Source organism: Carica papaya, chromosome 9 (assembly GCF_054855325.1).
Source record: "Carica papaya isolate Zhongbai chromosome 9, ASM5485532v1, whole genome shotgun sequence".
NCBI classification, from domain to species: Eukaryota; Viridiplantae; Streptophyta; class Magnoliopsida; order Brassicales; family Caricaceae; genus Carica; species Carica papaya.
Genome location: NC_142317.1, coordinates 4,014,026 through 4,035,297, shown reverse-complemented (window position 1 = coordinate 4,035,297; position 21,272 = coordinate 4,014,026). Strand labels below are relative to the sequence as shown.

The following is a 21,272-nucleotide window of genomic DNA, read 5'->3' as shown; positions in this document are numbered from 1 at the left end:
AGATACAATAATAAATAAGTTTTCATAAGAACAAATATTGTCAAAACAAACAAAAACTATAGTAAAAAAATATTTTTGGAAAAAGAGGATGATAAATTATCTAAAAACCCTAATAGATTTAGTGTCTGGACACGGTAAATTACTATTTTCATGTTCGTAGGATATGTAATATTCTTGTACAAATGGTATTCTATTATCTCAAAGTCTATAAATCACTTCAAGACTCCTTACATGTCCAAAATAATCTTTATTATTTACCTAAAAAATAATTAATCATAATATTTTAAAATAATTTTGTAAATTAAAATAAAAAATTTGGATATAAAGTACCATATAATGAACAATTTAAGAATTAAATTTACGACCGTAACATATAAGAAATAAATAGACTTAACTAATTCAAACTAAACTAAGTAAGGAGACCAATTGGAATAAATTGATTAACGGGTTAGAAAACCAAATAATTGATTTTTTGGATATTATATGGTATCCAATAACAAGCCGATAATTTTTTAATATTTTTGATATACTGTATATTATAATAAATTAAAAAGATAGCCTAAAATCTTTAATCTAACCAGCTCCTTGTCACTCGTGTCTTTACCTCTCGTAGTAGTTGAATACGTGCTTGGGAAAAGAAATCACGAACAGGGAAAGAGTTGGAAAGTAGGGAGGAAAAGAAGAAAGCTTTTTAGGGTTTTAGGGATTGATAGAGCAAAGACAATTCGAATAAATAAATTGAAGTTATTCGATCGGTTTAATTTCAATTAGTTTGATCGAACTTCACTTAATGGTTCACTCGATTTTTTTAGCTCTTAAAAATTTGAAGCAAAACAATCCAATCGACAAATTGTTAACCTATAATTAATAATATGTTGTGAATAATGATGCAATATATATCTGGAAGAAATTGCATATCCCGAACCGGATAAAGCGAATCCTTGCCCTAATCTTTCCCGGGCTTCTGGACGTTCTTGCCCCGAGCACGGCCATTTCCTTTGTTCGTCTTCACATTTTCTTGGCAAAAACCCAGGGAAGGAATTACACCACCTGCTCGAAGCGCAGAACTGTGGCTCAACTCAGTATTCACTGTAATATTACCAAAAATCAAAGGGAGTGAGAATGAGTGAAATAACCACCACGGCATCTGCTGAAACGGAGAGCTCAAAACCTGAGCGAAATCACAAGCGCGAGGCCGATTTCGAGAGAATTGATTCGGCTGCAAAGAAGTCAAAGACATTCCAAGAGTGTGGCGCAGGGAACAGGGAGGAGGAGAGTGAGAAGAAGAAGTTGACTGGTTCGGATGCCACGGGCGGCACGAAGGAGGGGAAGTCGGAAATTTCGGTCAAAGCGAACGGCAGGAATGGTGATGATGCCGGCCGTAAGGTAGTCACTGGAAGCAGTGGAAATGAAGGTAAGGGCCTCGTCATCGAAGCCGATGCCGCAGAAGATAAGGGTTCCAGGCATACCATGGAGGATGCTTGGGTTCTTTTGCAGGATGGCGACATGGATTGTCCTGGAAAACTCAGGTGTGTGTCATCCTTATGTTCATATCTGCATATTCAGATTCATGTGTATGCCTTCGTAGTAGTAAACTTAGGTGCTGCTTTGTTTTGAAGGTTCTGGGTTTTTTTCGTAGAAACAGTGTATTCGTGGCTGCCGAAGCTTTGCTTTCTGTATTCTTCAACATGTCGTAATGGTTGTAGTAAGGTGAATTTTAACCGCAGACTTATAGAAAATCCTCGTGTCTGGTGCATTATCAGTTTCACCTCTGTATAAATTCGTATAAATCTAACATCCTTTAGTAATCTTAGCGGTTTGGTGTTTCTGCAAAATCTTAATAAAAATATGGGTTTAATCCTGTGTGTCTTATAATAGTTTACAATCACGTATTTTATGTGGTTTTTTTATTATTATTATTTTAACGATTTAGTTATTTAATGCTCTGTGATCTTCAACATCGCAATACTTTTAGCAGTCAAGTTACTGGTTCAATAATAACTAGACTTGCTTGCTCTTTGAAATGCTTGTTTCAGAGCTTTTCATAGTTGTCGAGTATCATTTCAATTTGTCTGCTTCTAATGAACTTTTGGATGGAAGTTCTAAGATTACTTTTATGTGGCCCTTTTTCTGTGTAGATGTGCACATTTCGCAATATATGATGGACATGGAGGTCGTTTAGCTGCAGAATATGCTAAGAAGCATTTGCACTCTAATGTTCTTTCAGCTGGCTTACCACGTGAGTTGGTGTGTTTTGCTTGGTCTAATTTCATTTGCTTGTTTTATCAGGGCACTATTGTGTAGTAAACTGACAGATTCTCGAGTTTAATTTTTATGTTTAATTATAGGCTGCAGGTGCAATCTAGTAAGATAAAAAGGGAGGACTGGAGTTTTGGAGCATTCTTTGTGATTTTTTGTCTAAACATGCATTTCAGTTTATAGTTCATTTATTCCTTTAATTGAACTTGGTAAAGCTACTGATAATTTCTGGGTCTTAAATCAATGAGTCTGATTTTTCTTTTTCTGATCCAAACAGTTGTCTGTTTTTCTTTTGTCTTCTTTTCTTTTTTCCATTATCACCTATCAACTGCCGCTGGAAGCTTTACTCAATCAAAGGCTTCAGGTTCAAGGTGCAGCTCATCTTCTAGTCCAAGGATTTCAATCTCCTTTCTACCTTTTCCCCTGGGAATCTTTCCCTGTTTCTTATGGGATTTTGAATTCCTCCTGTAGAAAATGTGGATGTCTTTCTTATTCAAAAGCTTCGAGCAAAGGCAGCTCGCGGACTGGTCTCTAAACATCTAAATCTATTTTCTGTGTTTCTTTGTTTGTTTTTCAAAAGAAATGTGTCCATGCTTATCACAAAAATCTTGGAATCTCTAATAGAAAACTCATAATAGTATCTCTAATTTTGTTTATCTTTCTATAAATTGTCATGTTAGTTACCAAATGTTAGTCACATTTGGTTTATTTATTGCCTCACTGCCTTTTCATTCTTTTAAATTTTAGCTATTCTTGAAGGAGTTGGTGTAAATGCGAATTTGTTATTTGTTTGTGGGTGATTGCTTATTTAACATGGATATCATATTTTATTTTTCTCATATTTCAAAAAAATCACATTTTATTTTTTTCATATAGAAAGAACAAACATGATACATTACCTAACTGTCTTTATGCTTAGGTGTCACTTATTCTTGAAACTTGAAAAGCTTGTAGGCAGACAAACGTTCATTTATATATACAACTCTTCTATTTGTTTAATGTTTATACTTATATAGAAGTATGATTTAAGTTATTTACTATTTTTGTAAGTTATTATCTTATGTTCTGATCCTTTTTTATTTTACATTACCTATCATGCTTTCTTTTGTACTTGACTATATACTTTTATTCTCCAGTAGTCTGTACGTGTGTACAATGTCCTTTTTCATCATTTTCCCATGAATTTGATGGTGCTTTCTTTCCTGACTCGTTGAAACTATGTTTGATTTGTTTAGACTTTTCCTTGATTTATGTCTGATTTTTTTCTGTGCTTTTCAGTTGGATGTGAAAGCTGCTAAAAGAGCCATACTTGATGGTATGAATTTAATTTATGTGCTTCTTTCTGGTTTTGTTCCTTAATTATTTCACTTAAAAATTGTGTTATAATTTTTTTTCTGTCTTGTATTTTCTTGAGGTTTTCGGAAAACAGATGAGTCTATTATTCAAGAAAGTACTTCAGGTAATGTTAATGAATTTTCAGTATACAGTTTCTACTTTATCTTCTGAAAAAGTATTTGAACTTCATGTTTTATGCAAGCAGAGTTCAAAACTTGGAGGATAATTATATATCAGATTATGAGATTGATAATCTGTGAATACTATGACAAATATTATGCTTTATATGTAGGAACCAATAGATCATAGTTCAAAGGGTTTGAAATTTTAGTTCATTGACACTTCTAGATGGAAGAGAGGTGGTTTCAGTTTTTGTTGAAGATGCAAAATTGTTGATGTAGTCAGTTGTGAGAATGACTCAGATGGTTGTTAGGTTTTTAATTGAGTGCTTATAAGCAGTTTTGAACACCCATGCTACAATTTTCGCTTTTGATAATATAAAAACCCAGATGCTGATTAGATTCTTAAGAGTGACTTTGAAAAGGTAGAAAATAAGTACCCTAATCCTAATCTTTGTAGGTTTTATTTTTTAAACTAACTAATTAACTTAATCACTTTCTCTATTTTCCTTAGAATTAGCAATATATATAAAATAATATAAGTAGTAAAATATGTATAATAGATATATTTATTTTTATTCATTTTTTAAATAATTATTTATTTTTTGCAATCAGCACTTTATTTAAATGTGTAATCGTTTATTTTTTAAATAAGAATTACCTGCTTTAAGTGGCTTTAAGCATCCAACTGTTTAAGCATATTTTTTCAGGAATTCCAAACACCTTCTTGATAGTAAAATAAGATTTGTGTTATAGACATATGCTGATTTTTAAGAAGATATTGTTTATGGAAATAACACCTTCATATTGTTCCATCTCTCTTCTTTACTTCATTTATCTATGATTCTGTGGCACTTGATTTTGTGATGAAAAGGAACACTTGTATTTTACTTCTCTACTTGAGTTTGTTTACTGGACAGACTATTGTTTTGCTTCTTAAAAAAAAGAAAGAAAAAAAAAAGAAGATAATTTTTTCTTTTGCATTTTGTCCATAAACTTTTTGATGAGAGAATACTTTTATTCGAAAGATCTCCTGGTGGTGCTGCCTATATGAAACGGTTAATATCATTAGAAATAAAATGTTCCATCTGAAATTATTTTCATCTTCAGATTCAAAAAAAGTGCAATGTGTATGAGACCACTTATGTTTGATCTGAGTGAATATGGCAGTCAACTCCATCATAAGCTTGTCTATTTCTTTCTGACTGCACATATATGTATGTGTATGAAACTTTTTTTTAATTTTGTAGTATCTTGTTCCCTCCATTTTCAGCCATTTTTAAATGTTAAAGAACAGGTGGAAATGCTGGGAATTTTCTCAAACTTTAGTTAGGATTTCTTTTACCTGCTGATTTTTGCATTTTTATCAGGAGGATGGCAGGATGGTGCTACTGCAGTCTGTGTTTGGATATTAGGTCAAACAGTAAGTTCGCTGCTGTTGAATTTTCAGATTACTTTAGTTAATACTTAAAATAAGGTGAAAGAATCAGTGTTTATGATTATCTAATATTGCTGAGCTAAGAAGGGCATTAATGTAAGTGGGCAGAAGATGTTGAACAAGTTGCTGTTCCCTATTTAAGAATCAGTGCTTATGATTATCTAATATTGCTGAGCTAAGAAGGGCATTAATGTAACTGGGGTCTGCTTGTTATTTTGTTTTTGGGAAATGTGCTACCTGCTTCTTTTTGCTGGTCAATTTGTCAAAGTTATGCTGTTCATTTTTAATTTCTTTTGTTTTTTCTTTCTGTTGCTTCCGTTCATTGTTAAGTATTTTGAGGTAGAAATATATTTTTTTAAAAAAGTATTTTGAGGTAGAATATAAACTTCAAGCAATTGCTGTTTTGCCCTCATGACTTTTTGGAGGCATTTGGTTCTGGAAACATAGATTAATTTGAATGGGTTTTTGTCGATAGATATGCTTGAAAATTTCTATTTAGTTATTGAAAGAGGAAGTTGAAGTACAAGCTGGTTTTAGTGTTACGGTTATTGTCCGAGGGAGGGAGAATGCATAAACTGAAGAGAGACATGCACGGATTGCGTGCATTGTATTGTTTGGTTGAAATTATTGAGTTGTTGCCATATGTTTTCCAGGTGTTTGTTGCTAATGTAGGGGATGCAAAAGCAGTGGTTGCCCGATCACCTGTTGTTGATGGATCAAAAAATAAGCCTGATGAAACCAGTCCATTGAAAGCCATTGTTTTGACAAGGGAGCACAAAGCCATCTATCCGCAGGAACGAACTCGTATTCAGAAGGTAAGCTCTATATATACAAGGAAAGCATGCAGAGTGTATTTTGTGCTGAATTGTTCTTTTTTTTTTTCTTTTTTTAATGCATCATTTCAATGATGATGGATTAAGTCTAGTAATTTTGTGGACATGATATATGTTTATTTTGGATAGTTCGGTGTTTAAAGGGCCTTTTACTCTCCCTTTTGTCCAAGCAAGGATAAAATTTTATTTGGAAAGTGATCAGTATTAAATATCAACATTTATAAATGGTACTATTACCTACAAAATTTATAAAGGTGCCATTAGCACATCCATATAAAGGATGGTGAGCGAAAAATAGCATCTAAATTGAAATTAGAGAGGTTTATAGGATTCCTTAAGGAAATGTGCTTAAAACAGTAGGATGTTTTAAATTAGTTAAAACAGATAAAAATTCTTATTTAAAAAAATAAGCAATTATATGTTTGGAGAAAGCATTGATTGCAAGATAAAGCGGTAAAAACACCCTCTATAATTGATTGTTATATAGAACTATTATGGTGACAAAGTGCTTGTGAAGTACTAAATTGTTAGGTGCAGGCTTCTTCAGCCTCATTTTTTTTTCCTGATAAACTGTGGAACTTTTTTAATTTGTGTAGTCAAGATTTGCTTCTTTGATGGCATGCAAGGTTAGACTTGTGAATGATTCTAGTTTGTCTCCTGAAGGTGGGTTCTAAGAGGTGTATTTTTCCCTTCACAATCTCTGTGAATGAACAATTACCAATAATTTTTTAAACTTCTTTTTGGATGAGGGTGGGCTAGGTTTCAGACCAGGTAGGTTTATTTTTTTGAATGCCTTATTACTAGCAGTTGCTGCATGAGTTAGAACTAAAATTTTACGATATATACCTTTTTATTATAGATTATATCAAAGGGTCCTACCACTTTTGGTGCTACTTAACCATTTTTTGTTATTATCTGAGTGAAGATCGATTATGTATAAATAATTTAGAAGTAAACTGCCAAGAACGGACGAGAAAGGCAGAAGGGATGGGCATGCAAGGGAAAATGGACAGAAGAACATTAGAGTGATACAGTTGGGAGACAATGTGTTGATGACTGTTGAATACTACATTATAAAAGTTGACCTACTTGTTAGTACTGGAGTGAATCAACTTTGACCCCTATGATTATTCTATTCATGTTAACTGTTATATTTGCCTCTTCTTAGGCTGGTGGTACTGTGAGTTCAGATGGACGGTTGCAGGGGCGTCTTGAAGTTTCGAGGGCTTTTGGGGACCGTCAGTTCAAGAAGGTTTTTGGTGATATCCTTTTCTAAATTCTATCCTGTGGCTTTGTTTTTGTGTATGTATTTGACCTGAAAGATTTGCTTGAAGCAACTTTTTGACAAACTAGCAATGTGTCTTGCTCATAAAACACTAAAAAAAAGAGAGGTGCTTTTTTTTTTTTTGAAATATAGAGGCAGGTGTTTTCTAATTACTTTTGTTCTCTTCCCTGCTTTTTTGAGAAGAAAAGATAAAAAATTTACAGTGGCACGAATAAGTGTCACTCATGTACATCCAGAACAATGCAAAACTTACGAAATAATATCAGCCAAATATCTATGAGGTCACCAAGATCTTCTACATTTAGGATAGGATCACCTTTAAACAAGATACATGATGTCTCAAACTAAAGGTCTCTAAGCCTAGAAAAATTTGATACAAATAAGCTAAATGAAATGTCTCAAAAACCTTTCCAGCTCTTGCCCTTAGATGGTCTGAAAAATGAAATGAGGAATAAGGGCAAGTAGTTTCTTCTTTCTGTTGACTGCACAGTTGCCATTGCAAGCAAGTAACTTGGCCTAGATAGACCAATGTCACCTCCCATTCGATGCCAATAAGCTAAATGCTGAATCCTGTAGCCTTCTCCTCTCAGGGCACTATAAAAGAAGATGGTTATGGAACTAATTGTTAAAAGGGCCAAGTGGGCAACCTTTGATAATGATGCAGCCTCTCGAGTTTTTTGTTTCCCCTGCTTGCTAACAGACCACAGAATGATCTAATGCTGCTGCTCTTCTGTTTCTAATTAACATATAGTCTAAATTCTTTTTTTTTTTTTTTTGATATTATGCTTTTTGTTGAAATAAGTTGATTTTCATTTATCAACATAGAATATTTGTTAAGTTTGCATCTTAAAGAACTTTTCAAACTACAGGTGGGTGTAACCGCAACCCCAGATATCTCTTCTTTTGACCTCACAGAGAGAGATCACTTCATAATTCTTGGTTGTGATGGCCTATGGGGGGTATATCTTCTGTTTCTAGCTTTTGTGCCTAAATGTAATATGAATTTTGTTTTGTAATATAAAGCTTGAATCTGGGTTTTGTTTCAGGTATTTGGACCAGGTGATGCTGTTGAATTTGTTCAGAGATTATTGAAGGTATGAGCAAAATTTTCACTTCTTTTCTTGGAAAGTATATTTTACTTTTTGTTGAATTTGATTAAGTCCATTGTGATTTTCATTTCTCCCTGTGCATGAAAACTTTCTGTCTTTAACTGCAATATGACATGCTAATTTGAAGATGTTTATTCCTTGAAGTTTTAGTCTTCTTTCCCAATTGCCAAATCATTTCAATCTGCAGCTTTTGTTTAATAGATAGCTAAATTTTCTGTATTGTTTAATCCAACTTGTATAGAAATTTGTGCATTGTAGTAATTGATTCATATACACCAAACAATGTGTGCTTCCCATAAATGCTTTCCCACCCAAAAGAAAAATGAAGATAGATGTAAAAAAAATCTCTTACTTCAGCTTGGATGGGCAGGGAACAGTATCCTTTATGGGCTGATAGAACTCAGTGCTAACATCTGGTTATTACTATCTTTGTCAAATGATTGCTTGCTTAGAGTGTTGAAAATTCTTGGCAGGAGGGCTTAACTGCTACAACCATAAGCCGCCGTCTCATAAGAGAAGCTGTTCGTGAGCGACGCTGCAAGGATAACTGCACGGCAATCATTATTGTCTTCAGGCACAAGTGATCCAAATGACAGGTTCCTGTTTATTCTAGAAATTTATCCTCTAATGTCGTGTATTATTAACATAAGATCCGTCAGGTTAAACATGCACAAGAGTGTCAGTTTTATGAACTTGATGGGCAACTATAAGATTCTTGTAGCAAAATGTCTATAGTGGGAGATAGACTTTTTCTCATTTTCCTCTTGGTCTGTGTCTGTGATATGTGTTCTAATTTGACCTGCATGAATTGGATGTAGTTGTCTAGTTGAGTAGATGTTTTTGAATTTTAAGGGGCAAAAGGGGGTCACAAGATGCTCTGTAGTTCGCTTTAGTGATATTTTAGTCAGTTTGATATTTTCCATTTTCCTTGAAGTGCATACCACACCAGAAGTTAGGCTGTGTCTCATTGCATGATCTTTTTTATTTTCTCAATTTGCAATAAATTTATTCATGTTTTTGCACCAAAACATGTAAGGTAATTATAAATAAAAAGAAAAATTATAAAATAATAGTGAAAATGATAATGAAATTAGTTTTTTTTGAACAAATCACTCTATATATGTTACAAGTAAGTATATGTATAAATATATATTTTAAAAAATTGAAACTAAAAGATAAAAATTTTTGTTTGGTATATCTTTTCTTTTTATTTTTTACTTTGAAAGTTTTTATGTTTATATATGTATTATTTTGTGTAATTTTAAATATCAATTTTTTCTTATTTTTAAATTTTGTTATTATTTTTCTTATTTTTTATATATTAATTACTACATATTTTTATATATATATAAATATATAAATTTTGAAAATAAAAATTTTCTTTTTCTAATAACATATCTTTTTATTTTTCTTTTAAGATAAAAAGAGAAAAAATGTTATTATGCATAAAAATATCAAGGTGGTATTACTTGAGAGCACAAAATTATAAGTCTATTAGGTGATTTATGACAGCTCTAATATTTTTCCAATTTAATATATTATGATCTAATAAAATAGAATTAAAAGTATGAAATTATTTATTGTTAATATTTATAATATCTATTTCAATACCCTAAAAAATCCTATCATTCATCTCCCTCCAAACAACTCACAGGATAAAAATCGGAATAAGAAATAATTCTCTTTTTTTTTTTTTTACATAAATCAACCCACACTCACAATTCCTCACTAATTTAATATATTATGATCTAATAAAATAGAATTAAAAGTATAAAATTATTTATTATTAATATTTATAATATCTATTTCAATACTCTAAAAAATCCTATCGTTCATCTCCCTCCAAACAACTCACCGGATAAAAATCGGAATAAGAAATAATTCTTTTTTTTACATAAATCAACCCACGCTCACAATTCCTCACTAACCCTACCCGCCATGACCCAATTCATCTCCATAATTTCATACACATACGCCCAAATTCTGTACACCATTGAACGCTGAAGTGACAAATGGTTGCAAGATTCTTCATTGGCCGTGCACATGTAACATCTATTAACCATCATAATCCCTCTTCTTCTCAACATGTCAATGGTCAATATTTTTTCTTCAACAGCTTCCCAAATGAAAAAAGCCATTCTAGGTGGAGCTTTTGACCTCTTCAACGGTCCTGCCTTGACGTTATCATCACCATTTTTTACAATAAAATTGTAGTGGAACTTCACAGAAAAGCCTCTTTTCTTGTCCAATTTCCATATTCTTTTGTCCTTCAGATTTCCCACCTTAAAATCAGCAAGACTACGAAGCAGATTACAGTATTCATCATCTTCTTCATCCTTCAAATTTCTCCTAACCTGAATACACCACCCACCCCCCCTTTTTTCCTTCCCGTACACTTTATCTTCTCCATAAGGATATCCCTCTCACTAGCAATCTCAAAAATCCTAGGGAACTTGTCTTTCAATTTGAAGTCACCAGCCCACTCATATTTCCAGAAATTAATTTCAGTTCTATTGCCCAGCTGCCAGCAGATGCAATCATAAAAACTCTTGCTGTCATTGCTAATTTTCTTCCACAAACAATAACCATGTCATTTATATTTTCCTCTTCTACCCCCATCCCTTTCCCAATCACCCCATCTAGTCTTCAACATCTTTCTCCACATTTTCCCACTCTCATTCGCTAACCTCCAAAGCCATTTGCCATGTAAAGCAGAATTCAACTTCGAAATAGATCTCAACCCCAAACCTCCCTTATAGAACAGTTTCTTCACTTCCTCCCACTTTACTACGTGAAATTTTCAATGCCCCTCTTCATCACCCCAAAAAAATCTGCATTGTAACCTCTCTAATTTAGTAGTAACGCTGGCCAAAATAGTTAAGATAGAAAGGTAGTAGATTGGTAAATTTGTTAGTGTTTTTGATCAATGTGAGTATCTCCCCTTAGAAAGAAAGTTCATCTTCCACTCCGCAAGCCTCTTTTCAAACATATCCACAATGGGATCTCAAGTTTTGGTATCTTTAAACTTCGCCCCTAGGGAGTCCAAGATATTTAATAGGCAGCTCGGTAATATTGCAACCCAACACACTAGCCAATTCCCTTTCATCCCTCCAATCTCCAATTCTAACCATTTCAGTTTTACTCAAGTTTATCCTCAAACCCGACATCATTTGGAAACAAATAAGTGAACACCTCAAGTGAAGTAAAGAGTAAAGATCCAGCTCACAAAAAATTAAAGTGTCATCGACAAAAAATAAATGGAATACTTTCACCGCGGACTCCCCCACCCCAACCGACAAACTCTCCATGAGTCTACTAAAAGCTTCCATCACCATAAGGAAAAGTAAGGGCGATAAATGGTCCCCTTGGCGAAAACCTCTAGAGGCCTTAAAGAAAGAAGAAGGTTCACCGTTGATTATTACGGCAAGAAGTAGTTGACATACAAATCTTCATCCATTTTCTCCATCTATTCCCGAACCCCATCCACTCCATCATGTAGAGTACAAAATCCCAACACACTCTATCATAAGCTTTTTCCATATTAATTTTGCAAATAATACCCTCTTTTTTCTGTCCCACCAAGTCATCAACCACTTCATTAACAACCATGACCGCATCAAGAATTTGTCTCCCCTCAACAAAAGCATTTTGATTCTCCCCTATAACCTCTCCCATAACATTGGACATTCTTTTAGCCAAAACCTTTGAGATCAATTTGTACAGGCTCCCCACAAGGTTTATAGGCCTAAAATCTTTGATATTCTTGGTCCAGCAACCTTAGGTGTGATAACTAAGAAAATAGATTTTATGGAATGCACAAAAGCGCCAGTTCTGTGAAATTCATTAAAAACAGCCATAATATCATCCTTTATGACATTCCAAAATTCTTGATAGAACTTTATGTTGAAACCATCGGGATCTGGAGCTTTATCCCCATTGCACTCATCCAAACAGCCCCACACCTCCTCCATAGAAGGGGCCTCCAAATTCACCCTACTGTCAGCAGAGAGCTGTTTGAAAGGCAACTCATCCAACTTCAGTCTTCTCCCCTCCTCTTCTGTATAAAGATGATGGAAGTACAAGAGCGCTTTCTCCCTTAAATTAGCATTCCCTTTCACCAACTCCCCATCAAAAACCATCTCCTTCACATAATTATTTTTTCTTCTAAAATTAGCCAAACTATGGAAATACTTGGTATTTCTATCACCCTCATTTAACCATTTTTCTCTAGCCTTTTACCTTCAAGAGATAGCTTCTAAATTCATATTGGCAGCAATTTCTTTTTTCAAGACAACCCTTCTCCCCCTATCCCCCTCCCCCAATTGACCCTCCATCTCTCTACTGTCCTCTCGGCTCAGATTGTTATCAATCATCCTCTCAGCCCTGCCCTCCTCCTCCCTAGCCCACTTTTTAATTTCAAACTTTAGTGCCTTTAATTTTGATGCAAGCACAAAGCTGGTCGTGCCCCTAACAGAGTCCGAACACCACTCCTTTTCAACCAGTTGCCTGAAACCCGTCACCCTCAACCATTTATTATCCAACCGGAAGGGACCCGGACCCCAAATGATGCCATTCGAGTCAATACAAATGGGAAAATGGTCTGAAATGGGCTTATGCAAAACTTTTTGGCTTAAACCTGCAAGATGCATGAGCATTATGTTAGAAATTAAAAACTGGTTGATTCTCGACCTTGCCGGATTGTCTCTCACATTTGACCATGTCCAATTTCCTTCCATAAGGGGAATGTTCACCAAATCCAGTCTACCCACCCAGTTCCTAAACTCCTCTATCTCCCCAGCACTGATCTGCCCACCCGATCTCTCCCTCCTGTTGAGTACCATATTAAAATTCTCCTCAACCACCCACTTCTTCCCCCCACTTAGCTTTACATAACTGTAGTTTAGTCCATAAACAATCCTCCTCCCTAGACCCCCTGCAATAAACGCCAGTAAACGTCCACCGAACATCCCCCCGCCCCCCTCACACGGTTCAAATAGGCAAGAAACTGATTCCCTCCTTATCTCCGTCTCGTAACATTTGATATTTTCCTTGTCCCACATCAACCGAATGCCCCCTACCACTCCACTAGCCGGAAGATGAACCCATTCAACCCTTCTATCCTTCCACATACTGTTAACCACAATCTGACTCATCATTTCCATTTTAGTTTCTTGCAAGCACATAATATCAGGTCTCCATGTTTTACTACAACCTTTAATAACACCCCTTTTTTTTGGTATCATTCACACCCCTCACATTCCATGAAATAGCTTTTCCGATTATGGAAACAATTCAACTACCAAAACCCCCTCTCCCTTCCTGCTACTCTTTTTTCGGCCATAGTTCACTGACCATTGCAGCCTTTTTAACTCCCGACTTTCCCCGTCCCTTTGCCTTCTTTTAACCTTTTTTTCTCTCTTTTTTTCATTCCATTCCACTTGATAACGAGACTCAATCTCCTCAAGCAGATTTAGAATTCTAGATTCCATCCCAAGAAAAGAAACACCAAACATCTTACTAACCTTTAAAAAATACTTCTGGACCTAGTCAGAATAGAACTTCTCTCTGCCTGACTCCTCTGTTAGAAGCGTTGGTCCATGAAGAAAGAGATCATCGCGTTGGATAGGAAATACGTCCAATGCGTCTGCACCCTCCTCCACCATCACCATAATCTCATACAACTTCGAATTTTCCTCAATGGAACCCGCCACTCTAATCATATCTCTCTCATCTCCTTTTCCTCTCCATCTTCCCCTTTTGTAGAGATGCCCAAAGAAGGAGCCTCATCTTTCTCACCTTCATCTTCTGCTATGGCTTCAATCTCCTCTTCGAAGACTTCCGTCTCGATTCTTTCTCCCTCATCTTTCTCACCGACCTCTATTCTCATATTTTTTGGGTAATTGATCCACTGCCACGTTGACCCCTATATGGTTGGTCATTTAATTCTGAAGAACTGCGCAAAATCCGTTTGGGCCTCTACTTTCACCTGTTTACGACCCGAAACTCTACTAGGTCCAAGTTGATCAACCCACTTCCCTTCCTTAGCCCAAGTTAGTTTTCTTCCTCTAAACCTTCCGGGCCTCATGTCTCCTTGGCCCATACCGTCGAAACGCATTTTTTGTTTCCTGCTCTGCGCCCCCTCACGTGACCACCATCAGAGGCGATTTCAAAAATTTGAAATAACCTGACCCGTCACCTTCCATCCCTGATTTCATTAGGGTTTCAGCAAAAGAACAACCTTTCCTCATAACGGATCGAAATCGTAACTCTCCTTTACACCCCGGACATTTTACGAAAAAAGTAGTCAGTTCACCCTATTCAATCATCTTGCTTTTCTTCGACACCCAGTCTGGAGGTATCAACTTTACTCTCATCACCTCATGGAGCGCCTCCATTATCTTCCACCATCCCTCTGCTTTCTCACCCTCCGGGAGGAATAATCTGTTGATTCTACCTCTTGGCCCGCCCTTCTTCTCCGAAAACACGAGAAATTTATCATTTATGTTACCACTCAATGCTATCCGCAAGGTTCTCCAACTGCTGCGTCGGCATCTGCCCCAAGCGAACTCCCCTTTCTCCCATCTAAATTCCTTAAAGCATTGTAACAGCCAATCGATATCCTCCTCCTGAAAAAATTATCGATTTACGGAGGCCCTTCCCATTTTCGTAGACCCGTACTCCCTTCTCCTCCACTACCACGTCGAAAGATTTTTGTCCAATAACCAGAAATTTTCTCAAGCCCGTGAACATGGCCAACGGGCCTTTCTCTCCCTAGACTCTCACTAGAAAATGGGAACGTCCCACAAGATAACAAATCTTTTTGTTAAATAAAAAGTTGAATAATAGTGTTGTGTATGAAGTAGAACTTTTTGACGATTCCATAAAATAAATGGAAAAAGATGAGGATAGAACGTTAATGTTTCATGATTTAATGTTAATTTTAACTATTTTAGATAAAAAGACGAGAAATCCTCCTTTAAAAAAATTGAATGATGATGGTACCATTAGTACTCATCAAGAGATCCTCTTCTAAATAGATTAGGAAGGATTACCTACAGTAATGGTGCTTTCAAGTCAACATGCTATCTTTTAAATAATTGAAGTGGATGTAATAATTCAGTTTTATATAATACAAGTTTTATATAATACAAATTGAACAATATAAATCTATTCTGCCATGGTTGAGCACACTCTGATTGCTGAAACACCCATTAAAATAAGATGGTGTTAAAGGACTCGTATGGACAACATTTGTAGTATTTATTTATTTATTTTTTTTCTAAGAATGTTTGATTGGTTATAATTTGGAGAAATCTCTCTTAATTAGAATCTTGTCAGAGGAAAATTTAATAATAGGAGAATTGAGACAACAGCACGTTACCCTAACGATTATCTGTAACAATAAAAAAGATGGTTTGTGTCTTTGTTCTTGATTGGCAAGGCAGACAGATTCTCAGCACACTGCCAAATTGCAGCTTTGTTAAAACCCTTGAGTTGACTTCACAGCAGGGTTCATGAATGAGAGGCTTCTGTCATGCATTTTTCCTACAATGCAATCTCTGATTTTGATTATTTATCTTGCTTCTTGAGAGAGATTTTGCCTAATTTCTAACCCCTGATTTTTTGTCCCTGAATATGTTGTACCTCTCGATCTTTCTGTGTAAGCAGATTATAATCCTTCAAGATATCTGATGATTCTGTTAGTGCTAAAGGATTCTCACAGTTTATCTGCTATGGTTATACTTAAATCATTGATTTGGTCGGATCAGTTCTAGCTGTATTGCGAAATAAGTAGAGCTATCATCTTCTATTTTTTATTTTAAATTTCTTTTTCATAATTTTGATTTGTTATTCTTTAGCTTCCACATTTTCATGTTTAGAAGAAGCACAAGTGTGTACAAAATGTACCCTAAAAGGCTAAAAGTTTTATGTAAAACAATAAAAAAATTAATTAGACTCGTCAAAAAGGACCCAAAGGACTTATAATAAAGTTAAATATTTACATAAATTGAAAATGTTCTTTGTTCAAAAACAATTCAGAAACTAGAGAGAGAGAGAGAGATGATGATGGATAAAGAAGAGTGTTCTCAGACTGGAGAAAATATACAATGATGATGAACAAGCTGGAAGTCAATCTGGACTCAAATTCTTCTGGTTTTGGTATAAACAAAATGGGAATTTTGGTAATTCAAAGAACATAAACAAACTCAACCGTTAATATATACGAGCATATTCTTGCATGTGGCCTACTAGTTCTGCTAAGAAATGAATTAATCATTTGTTAAAGATGACTCTGATTCATTTTCCACTCCATGAGCTTGAAGGACAATACCCAAAAGACAAGCTCGAAATGTTGAGTTTTATTTTTTATTTTTAGATAAATTATTTTTCTTTGAGAAGACAAACTTTGTTCTCTACATCAAATACCAGAGATGCCCAATTCATATGATATGAAGGCACCACATGCTATCATTAATTCTTCTCTAATTAGACTAACTGACAATCACCACAGTTTTGAAAAATAAAATTATCAATACCCAGAGAGAAATAATAATTTATCATGCCACTTACTTGTCAAATAGCAGACACTGCTTCTCTCCTCATGGTGCATAATTGATTGACAAATTTATAGCCATGAATTTTATATTTAGAGAAGTCATGTAATTACTACTATATTTTATGGTTTCTTAGGGATTCATAATTCATGTAACAATGATATGAACATAATTTAGCATTTTTTAATTGCATTTGGTCCACTGATGATTATTATTCCTTGAATAATGAAGATAAAAAATAAAATTAGTTTAATTTATTATCCTATAATTTATCGTATGTATTTCACATAATAATGAGATTTTTAAACTTACATGTAGACCAAAATGTAAAACAAGAATGGAAGTTCAGAAAGAATTTCAAAATATGAACTAAATGTATATCGACAAACTTATATTCGAGAAACTTAAAACCTTTGATTTTAATATCACAAGAAATAAAATGATTGAACCAACTTTTTTTGAAAATCTAAACGAATAAAAGATAGCCTAACATATACTATTTATGCAAAGATACAACGATATTATAATGAAAAATGAAAGGGTGGTTTCATAATACCTATTTAAAAAAAAAAGGAAACAAACCCCACAAAAATATATATATATATAGATATCAAGTTGGTCATTTAAATACCTGGCCAACATGCTATCTTCCAATATTGTCTCCTCAACAAATTTCAAAACTCTAGTATAATAAGAATTAGACCATAACTGAAGAGGTGACCTGCAAATCAGATAGTACCAACTACCAAGAGATGAAAAATAACTGCTAATAATAAGTATATGTATGATTATTGTATTTATATGCATATATATATATATATATTGTAGTAAATTATTATAAACTCCCAGTCTAAAAAGAAAATTATAAGCATCATATTTGAATATAATTATGGGCGGTTTGGTACACCTATTCTCCAAACAATAAACAATTACCAATTACCTATGTATATATATTCCTCCATCTCCATGTTTGTTTGTATAAGCACCTTTCTTCTGTGAATCAAGAGCAAAAGTTAAAGGAGAAGAGAAAGTATGGGGAGAGAAAACATAGTTGTCTCTGAGAAGACAAAGCTTCTTCTAGCTTTAGTTGCTCTGCAATTCTGCTTTGCAGGTTTCCACATCGTATCCAGGGTTGCACTCAACATTGGGGTCAGCAAAGTTGTGTACCCAGTTTACAGAAACATCATTGCCTTGCTTCTCATTGCACCCTTTGCTTACTTCTTGGAAAAGTAAATCTCCAAGTTTCATTTCTAGTTCCATTTTAAGTGAGACAATATTTTCCTTTCAGTAATGAGAAATTTTAGTTTCACTTCTTGTTAATTTTTGTTTTTTTTTTTCAGGAAGGAGAGACCACCTCTAACCTTTTCTTTGTTGGTTCAGTTCTTCCTTCTAGCATTAATAGGGTATGAAGAACATGAGCTTTACAGATTTACTCTTTATCACTTACCTAGTTTATAAAATTGCATTTGATTCAAATCATAGTCGCTCCCACTTTGAATTCTTTAATAGTGAAAATGTAATTCATTTCTAGTTATGAGTTCAAAGAAGTTAAAAGTGAAAAGGATTTATTAATTGAATTTTCACAAAAAAATCAAAGTGGAGGTGTTGATAACTAAAACACAAGAAATTATATGCTGATGCACATACTAAAGACCAATATATGAGAATTTAAATTAGGAATTAACTAGGAACTAAATGAAAATGAAGCAAACATTTTAATGAAGTAAACAAATATTTTTACTACTTTTAAATTTCTGATACATACATATTTTTCCTTTGGTGATCAGAATAACTGCAAACCAAGGGTTTTATCTGTTGGGATTGTACTATGCATCTCCTACCTTTGCTTCCGCAATACAAAACTTGGTTCCTGCAATCACTTTTATCATGGCTGCCGTTTTAAGGTATCGAGTCCCTATACCGAAATCCTTATTGGTTTCTATGGAAGTATTTCGAGAATAGTTAAGTGATCATCCTTTCTCTTCATTTTTGTTTTTATCTCCTTTTTCAGGCTTGAAGAAGTTAACTTTGGAAGAAAAGATGGATTAGCAAAAATTTTGGGGACTGTTGCAAGTATAGGAGGTGCCACCATTATTACCCTCTACCAAGGACCCCCTCTTCTGCACCAGATTCTAAATATGCCAGAAAAGAACTTAGTAGAAGAAATATCTGAAAGAAAAGCACAGAACTGGACATGGGGATGTATATACTTGCTCGGTCATTGCTTGTCCTGGGCAGGTTGGATGGTATTCCAGGTTAGCTTGTCATTATTCAACCAAGTGGATGAACAAAGTGTTCTCTTTCTCTTAATGGTCTAGTAAAGAATACTTAGCTAACTAGAATTTCGAAATTCAGGCTCCGGTGCTGAAGAAATATCCAGCTAAACTCACACTCACTTCGTATATGTGCTTCTTCGGATTGATCCAATTTTTAGTCATAGCAGCATTTTTGGAAACTGATTTCAATAACTGGATAATCCAGTCAGGAGAAGAGCTTTTCACAATCCTTTATGCTGTAATGACTTCAATACTTCATTTTATCTTGAATTTTATATAGGACATAAATGGTTGACATTTTAAACAGTGATTTCATATCAGTATGTTCTTTTTTGTCTTTCTCAGGGAATTGTCGCATCTGGGATTGTTGTCTATCTCCAAACATGGTGTATTCACAAGAGTGGTCCGGTTTTTGTTGCCGTCTTCCAGCCGATGCAGACTCTTTTAGTAGCTATCATGGCATTCTTAATTCTTGGTGACCAGTTGTACTTAGGAAGGTAAGATAGATTTCACAAACTACTTCAATCCTGAACTTCTCCAATTTGCCCTAATCTGATATATCCTTTTTTCCCCCTCTCTATTTTGGTTTTAGGATCGTCGGAGCAGTTTTCATCATGCTTGGGCTCTACTCAGTTTTATGGGGTAAAAATGAAGAAAATAAACTGGAAAACCAAGAAGATACCTTGAAAAAATCACTTCTTGATGGTTCTACAGTATCAGACATACCATGAGATGGTCCTGTATATATCTGTGATGAGAATAGTTCAAATTTAGATTTAACCGGGATTTCATCCTTCTGGTCTTACGATTGTAAGCACAAAAGTATATAAAATCTAGGAGGGTCTGTGCTTCTCAATAGTCAATAGTAGTTTTAAATTGTCTTGCCGATGCGGCCAAGCTGGCTTTTGGCACAAGTGCATATGCAATTTCAGAGCCAACTTCAATTACATGTACATTGTAATTTGCTCCCGACTCTCTGATTTGGTCGGTTGAAGTGGGATCAGGTAAAATCTCTTTAGCTTGTTGTGGGTTTAGTTATTGAGAATGAAGCTTCCTAAAACTGTGCACTTCAACTGGGTACTTATTTAAATATTATTTAGAACAAGTTTTCCCATCTTGTTCCTATTGCACCATGATGCATGTTCAACTATAATAAACATGATGACTAATGCCTATTTTTTACTTCGTTAAAAAAATCAGCCTTTGAAAATACTAGAGATTTGGCCCAACTAACCTGTGTGGCTGGTTAGATTGTATGCTCAATTTTCCTCATATTTATGCATAAATTTTTCTAGAGATCGAAAAAGAGACTCAATCAAAAACTTTTGTAGAATTCGTTTAGAAATTCATAATATGTATAATTACAAGAAAGTAAAACTCCTATCTAAAATAATAAGCTAGAGCTAAGAAATTTCAAGTGAATTAAAACAATATATTCCAAATTTTATCAATTCCAATACAAGTTACATCACATTATTTCAATTCCACTTGAAACTTCCTATGAGGATCACCACTTCAAGTTTCATATCAGGTTAATTTTTTATTATTTTCCCTTAAAAAGTGCATTAGCTCCTACTTAAACTAAAATGTGATTTCCAAGTCCAAATGTATCCAAGAGTCAAGAAAGCTAGAGTTAGCAATAGCAACTCAGAGCATCTGTTCAATAAGAAACGTAAAAAAATGTGCTAGCAATTGGAGGTCAATATCAAGCATTATTTATAACTTACAAAATAAAATTGCTTCGGTGTGAAAGGTGTAGCTATCAAGCTAGTTTGCCAGTTAACCACATCCGAGCAGAGGCAAACTAGATTATTGCAAAAGGAAAGCCAGTTAATCTAGATTATTGCAAAAGCAACAAGCAGCAGCACACTCCATATAGACAAAGCACTTCGGTAAAATCAACAATCACATCAAAACATAGCTTTCTTTGCACAAGTACATAATTACAATACGACCTATAATTATAGTCATATTGGACTTTCTAAGTAAATGACAATTGCAATCTAACAGAAGATGCCAGTCAACCAGGGCAGGAAAACAGGCAACTGGCAAACTAGTAATAA

General features: G+C 34.5%; 2 protein-coding genes across 6 annotated transcripts; both read left to right on the top strand.

Annotated features, from left to right (window-relative positions):
* The first annotated feature begins 602 nt into the window (after positions 1 to 602).
* Positions 603 to 9,300, top strand: LOC110823400 (Protein phosphatase 2C family protein). Of its 5 annotated transcripts, XM_088211270.1 has the most exons (11): positions 1,395 to 1,529; positions 1,620 to 1,710; positions 2,139 to 2,247; positions 3,538 to 3,574; positions 3,674 to 3,718; positions 5,084 to 5,136; positions 5,805 to 5,966; positions 7,153 to 7,236; positions 8,139 to 8,228; positions 8,316 to 8,363; positions 8,852 to 9,300. In XM_088211270.1, the coding sequence occupies exons 2-11, from the start codon at positions 1,697 to 1,699 to the stop codon at positions 8,960 to 8,962; spliced, it is 753 nt and encodes a 250-aa protein (XP_088067396.1). In that variant the 5' UTR covers positions 1,395 to 1,529; positions 1,620 to 1,696; the 3' UTR covers positions 8,963 to 9,300. The 5 variants fall into 5 exon arrangements, 3 of the variants coding, with proteins under 3 accessions (XP_088067395.1, XP_088067394.1, XP_088067396.1); XR_015816281.1 differs by lacking the exon at positions 1,620 to 1,710 and having other exon boundaries at positions 603 to 1,529; positions 7,153 to 7,243; positions 8,855 to 8,947; XR_015816280.1 differs by lacking the exon at positions 1,620 to 1,710 and having other exon boundaries at positions 604 to 1,529; positions 7,153 to 7,243; positions 8,852 to 8,944.
* A 7,917-nt stretch (positions 9,301 to 17,217) lies between these two features.
* Positions 17,218 to 20,312, top strand: UMAMIT4 (nodulin MtN21 /EamA-like transporter family protein). The gene is made up of 7 exons (XM_022041868.2): positions 17,218 to 18,162; positions 18,274 to 18,336; positions 18,721 to 18,837; positions 18,945 to 19,188; positions 19,289 to 19,447; positions 19,555 to 19,706; positions 19,802 to 20,312. The coding sequence occupies exons 1-7, from the start codon at positions 17,966 to 17,968 to the stop codon at positions 19,938 to 19,940; spliced, it is 1,071 nt and encodes a 356-aa protein (XP_021897560.1). The 5' UTR covers positions 17,218 to 17,965; the 3' UTR covers positions 19,941 to 20,312.
* Positions 20,313 to 21,272: the final 960 nt, after the last annotated feature.

Bases quoted from the DNA above. Each gene is read 5' to 3' on its own strand.
- LOC110823400 (XM_088211268.1), top strand. From the start codon at position 1,123: ATGAGTGAAATAACCACCACGGCATCTGCTGAAACGGAGAGCTCAAAA. The intron at 3,719-5,083 runs GTAATGTTAATG...CATTTTTATCAG, and splicing joins TATTCAAGAAAGTACTTCAG to GAGGATGGCAGGATGGTGCT. The intron at 8,229-8,315 runs GTATATCTTCTG...GTTTTGTTTCAG, and splicing joins GTTGTGATGGCCTATGGGGG to GTATTTGGACCAGGTGATGC.
- UMAMIT4 (XM_022041868.2), top strand. From the start codon at position 17,966: ATGGGGAGAGAAAACATAGTTGTCTCTGAGAAGACAAAGCTTCTTCTA. The intron at 18,838-18,944 runs GTATCGAGTCCC...CTCCTTTTTCAG, and splicing joins ATCATGGCTGCCGTTTTAAG to GCTTGAAGAAGTTAACTTTG. The intron at 19,189-19,288 runs GTTAGCTTGTCA...TTCGAAATTCAG, and splicing joins CAGGTTGGATGGTATTCCAG to GCTCCGGTGCTGAAGAAATA.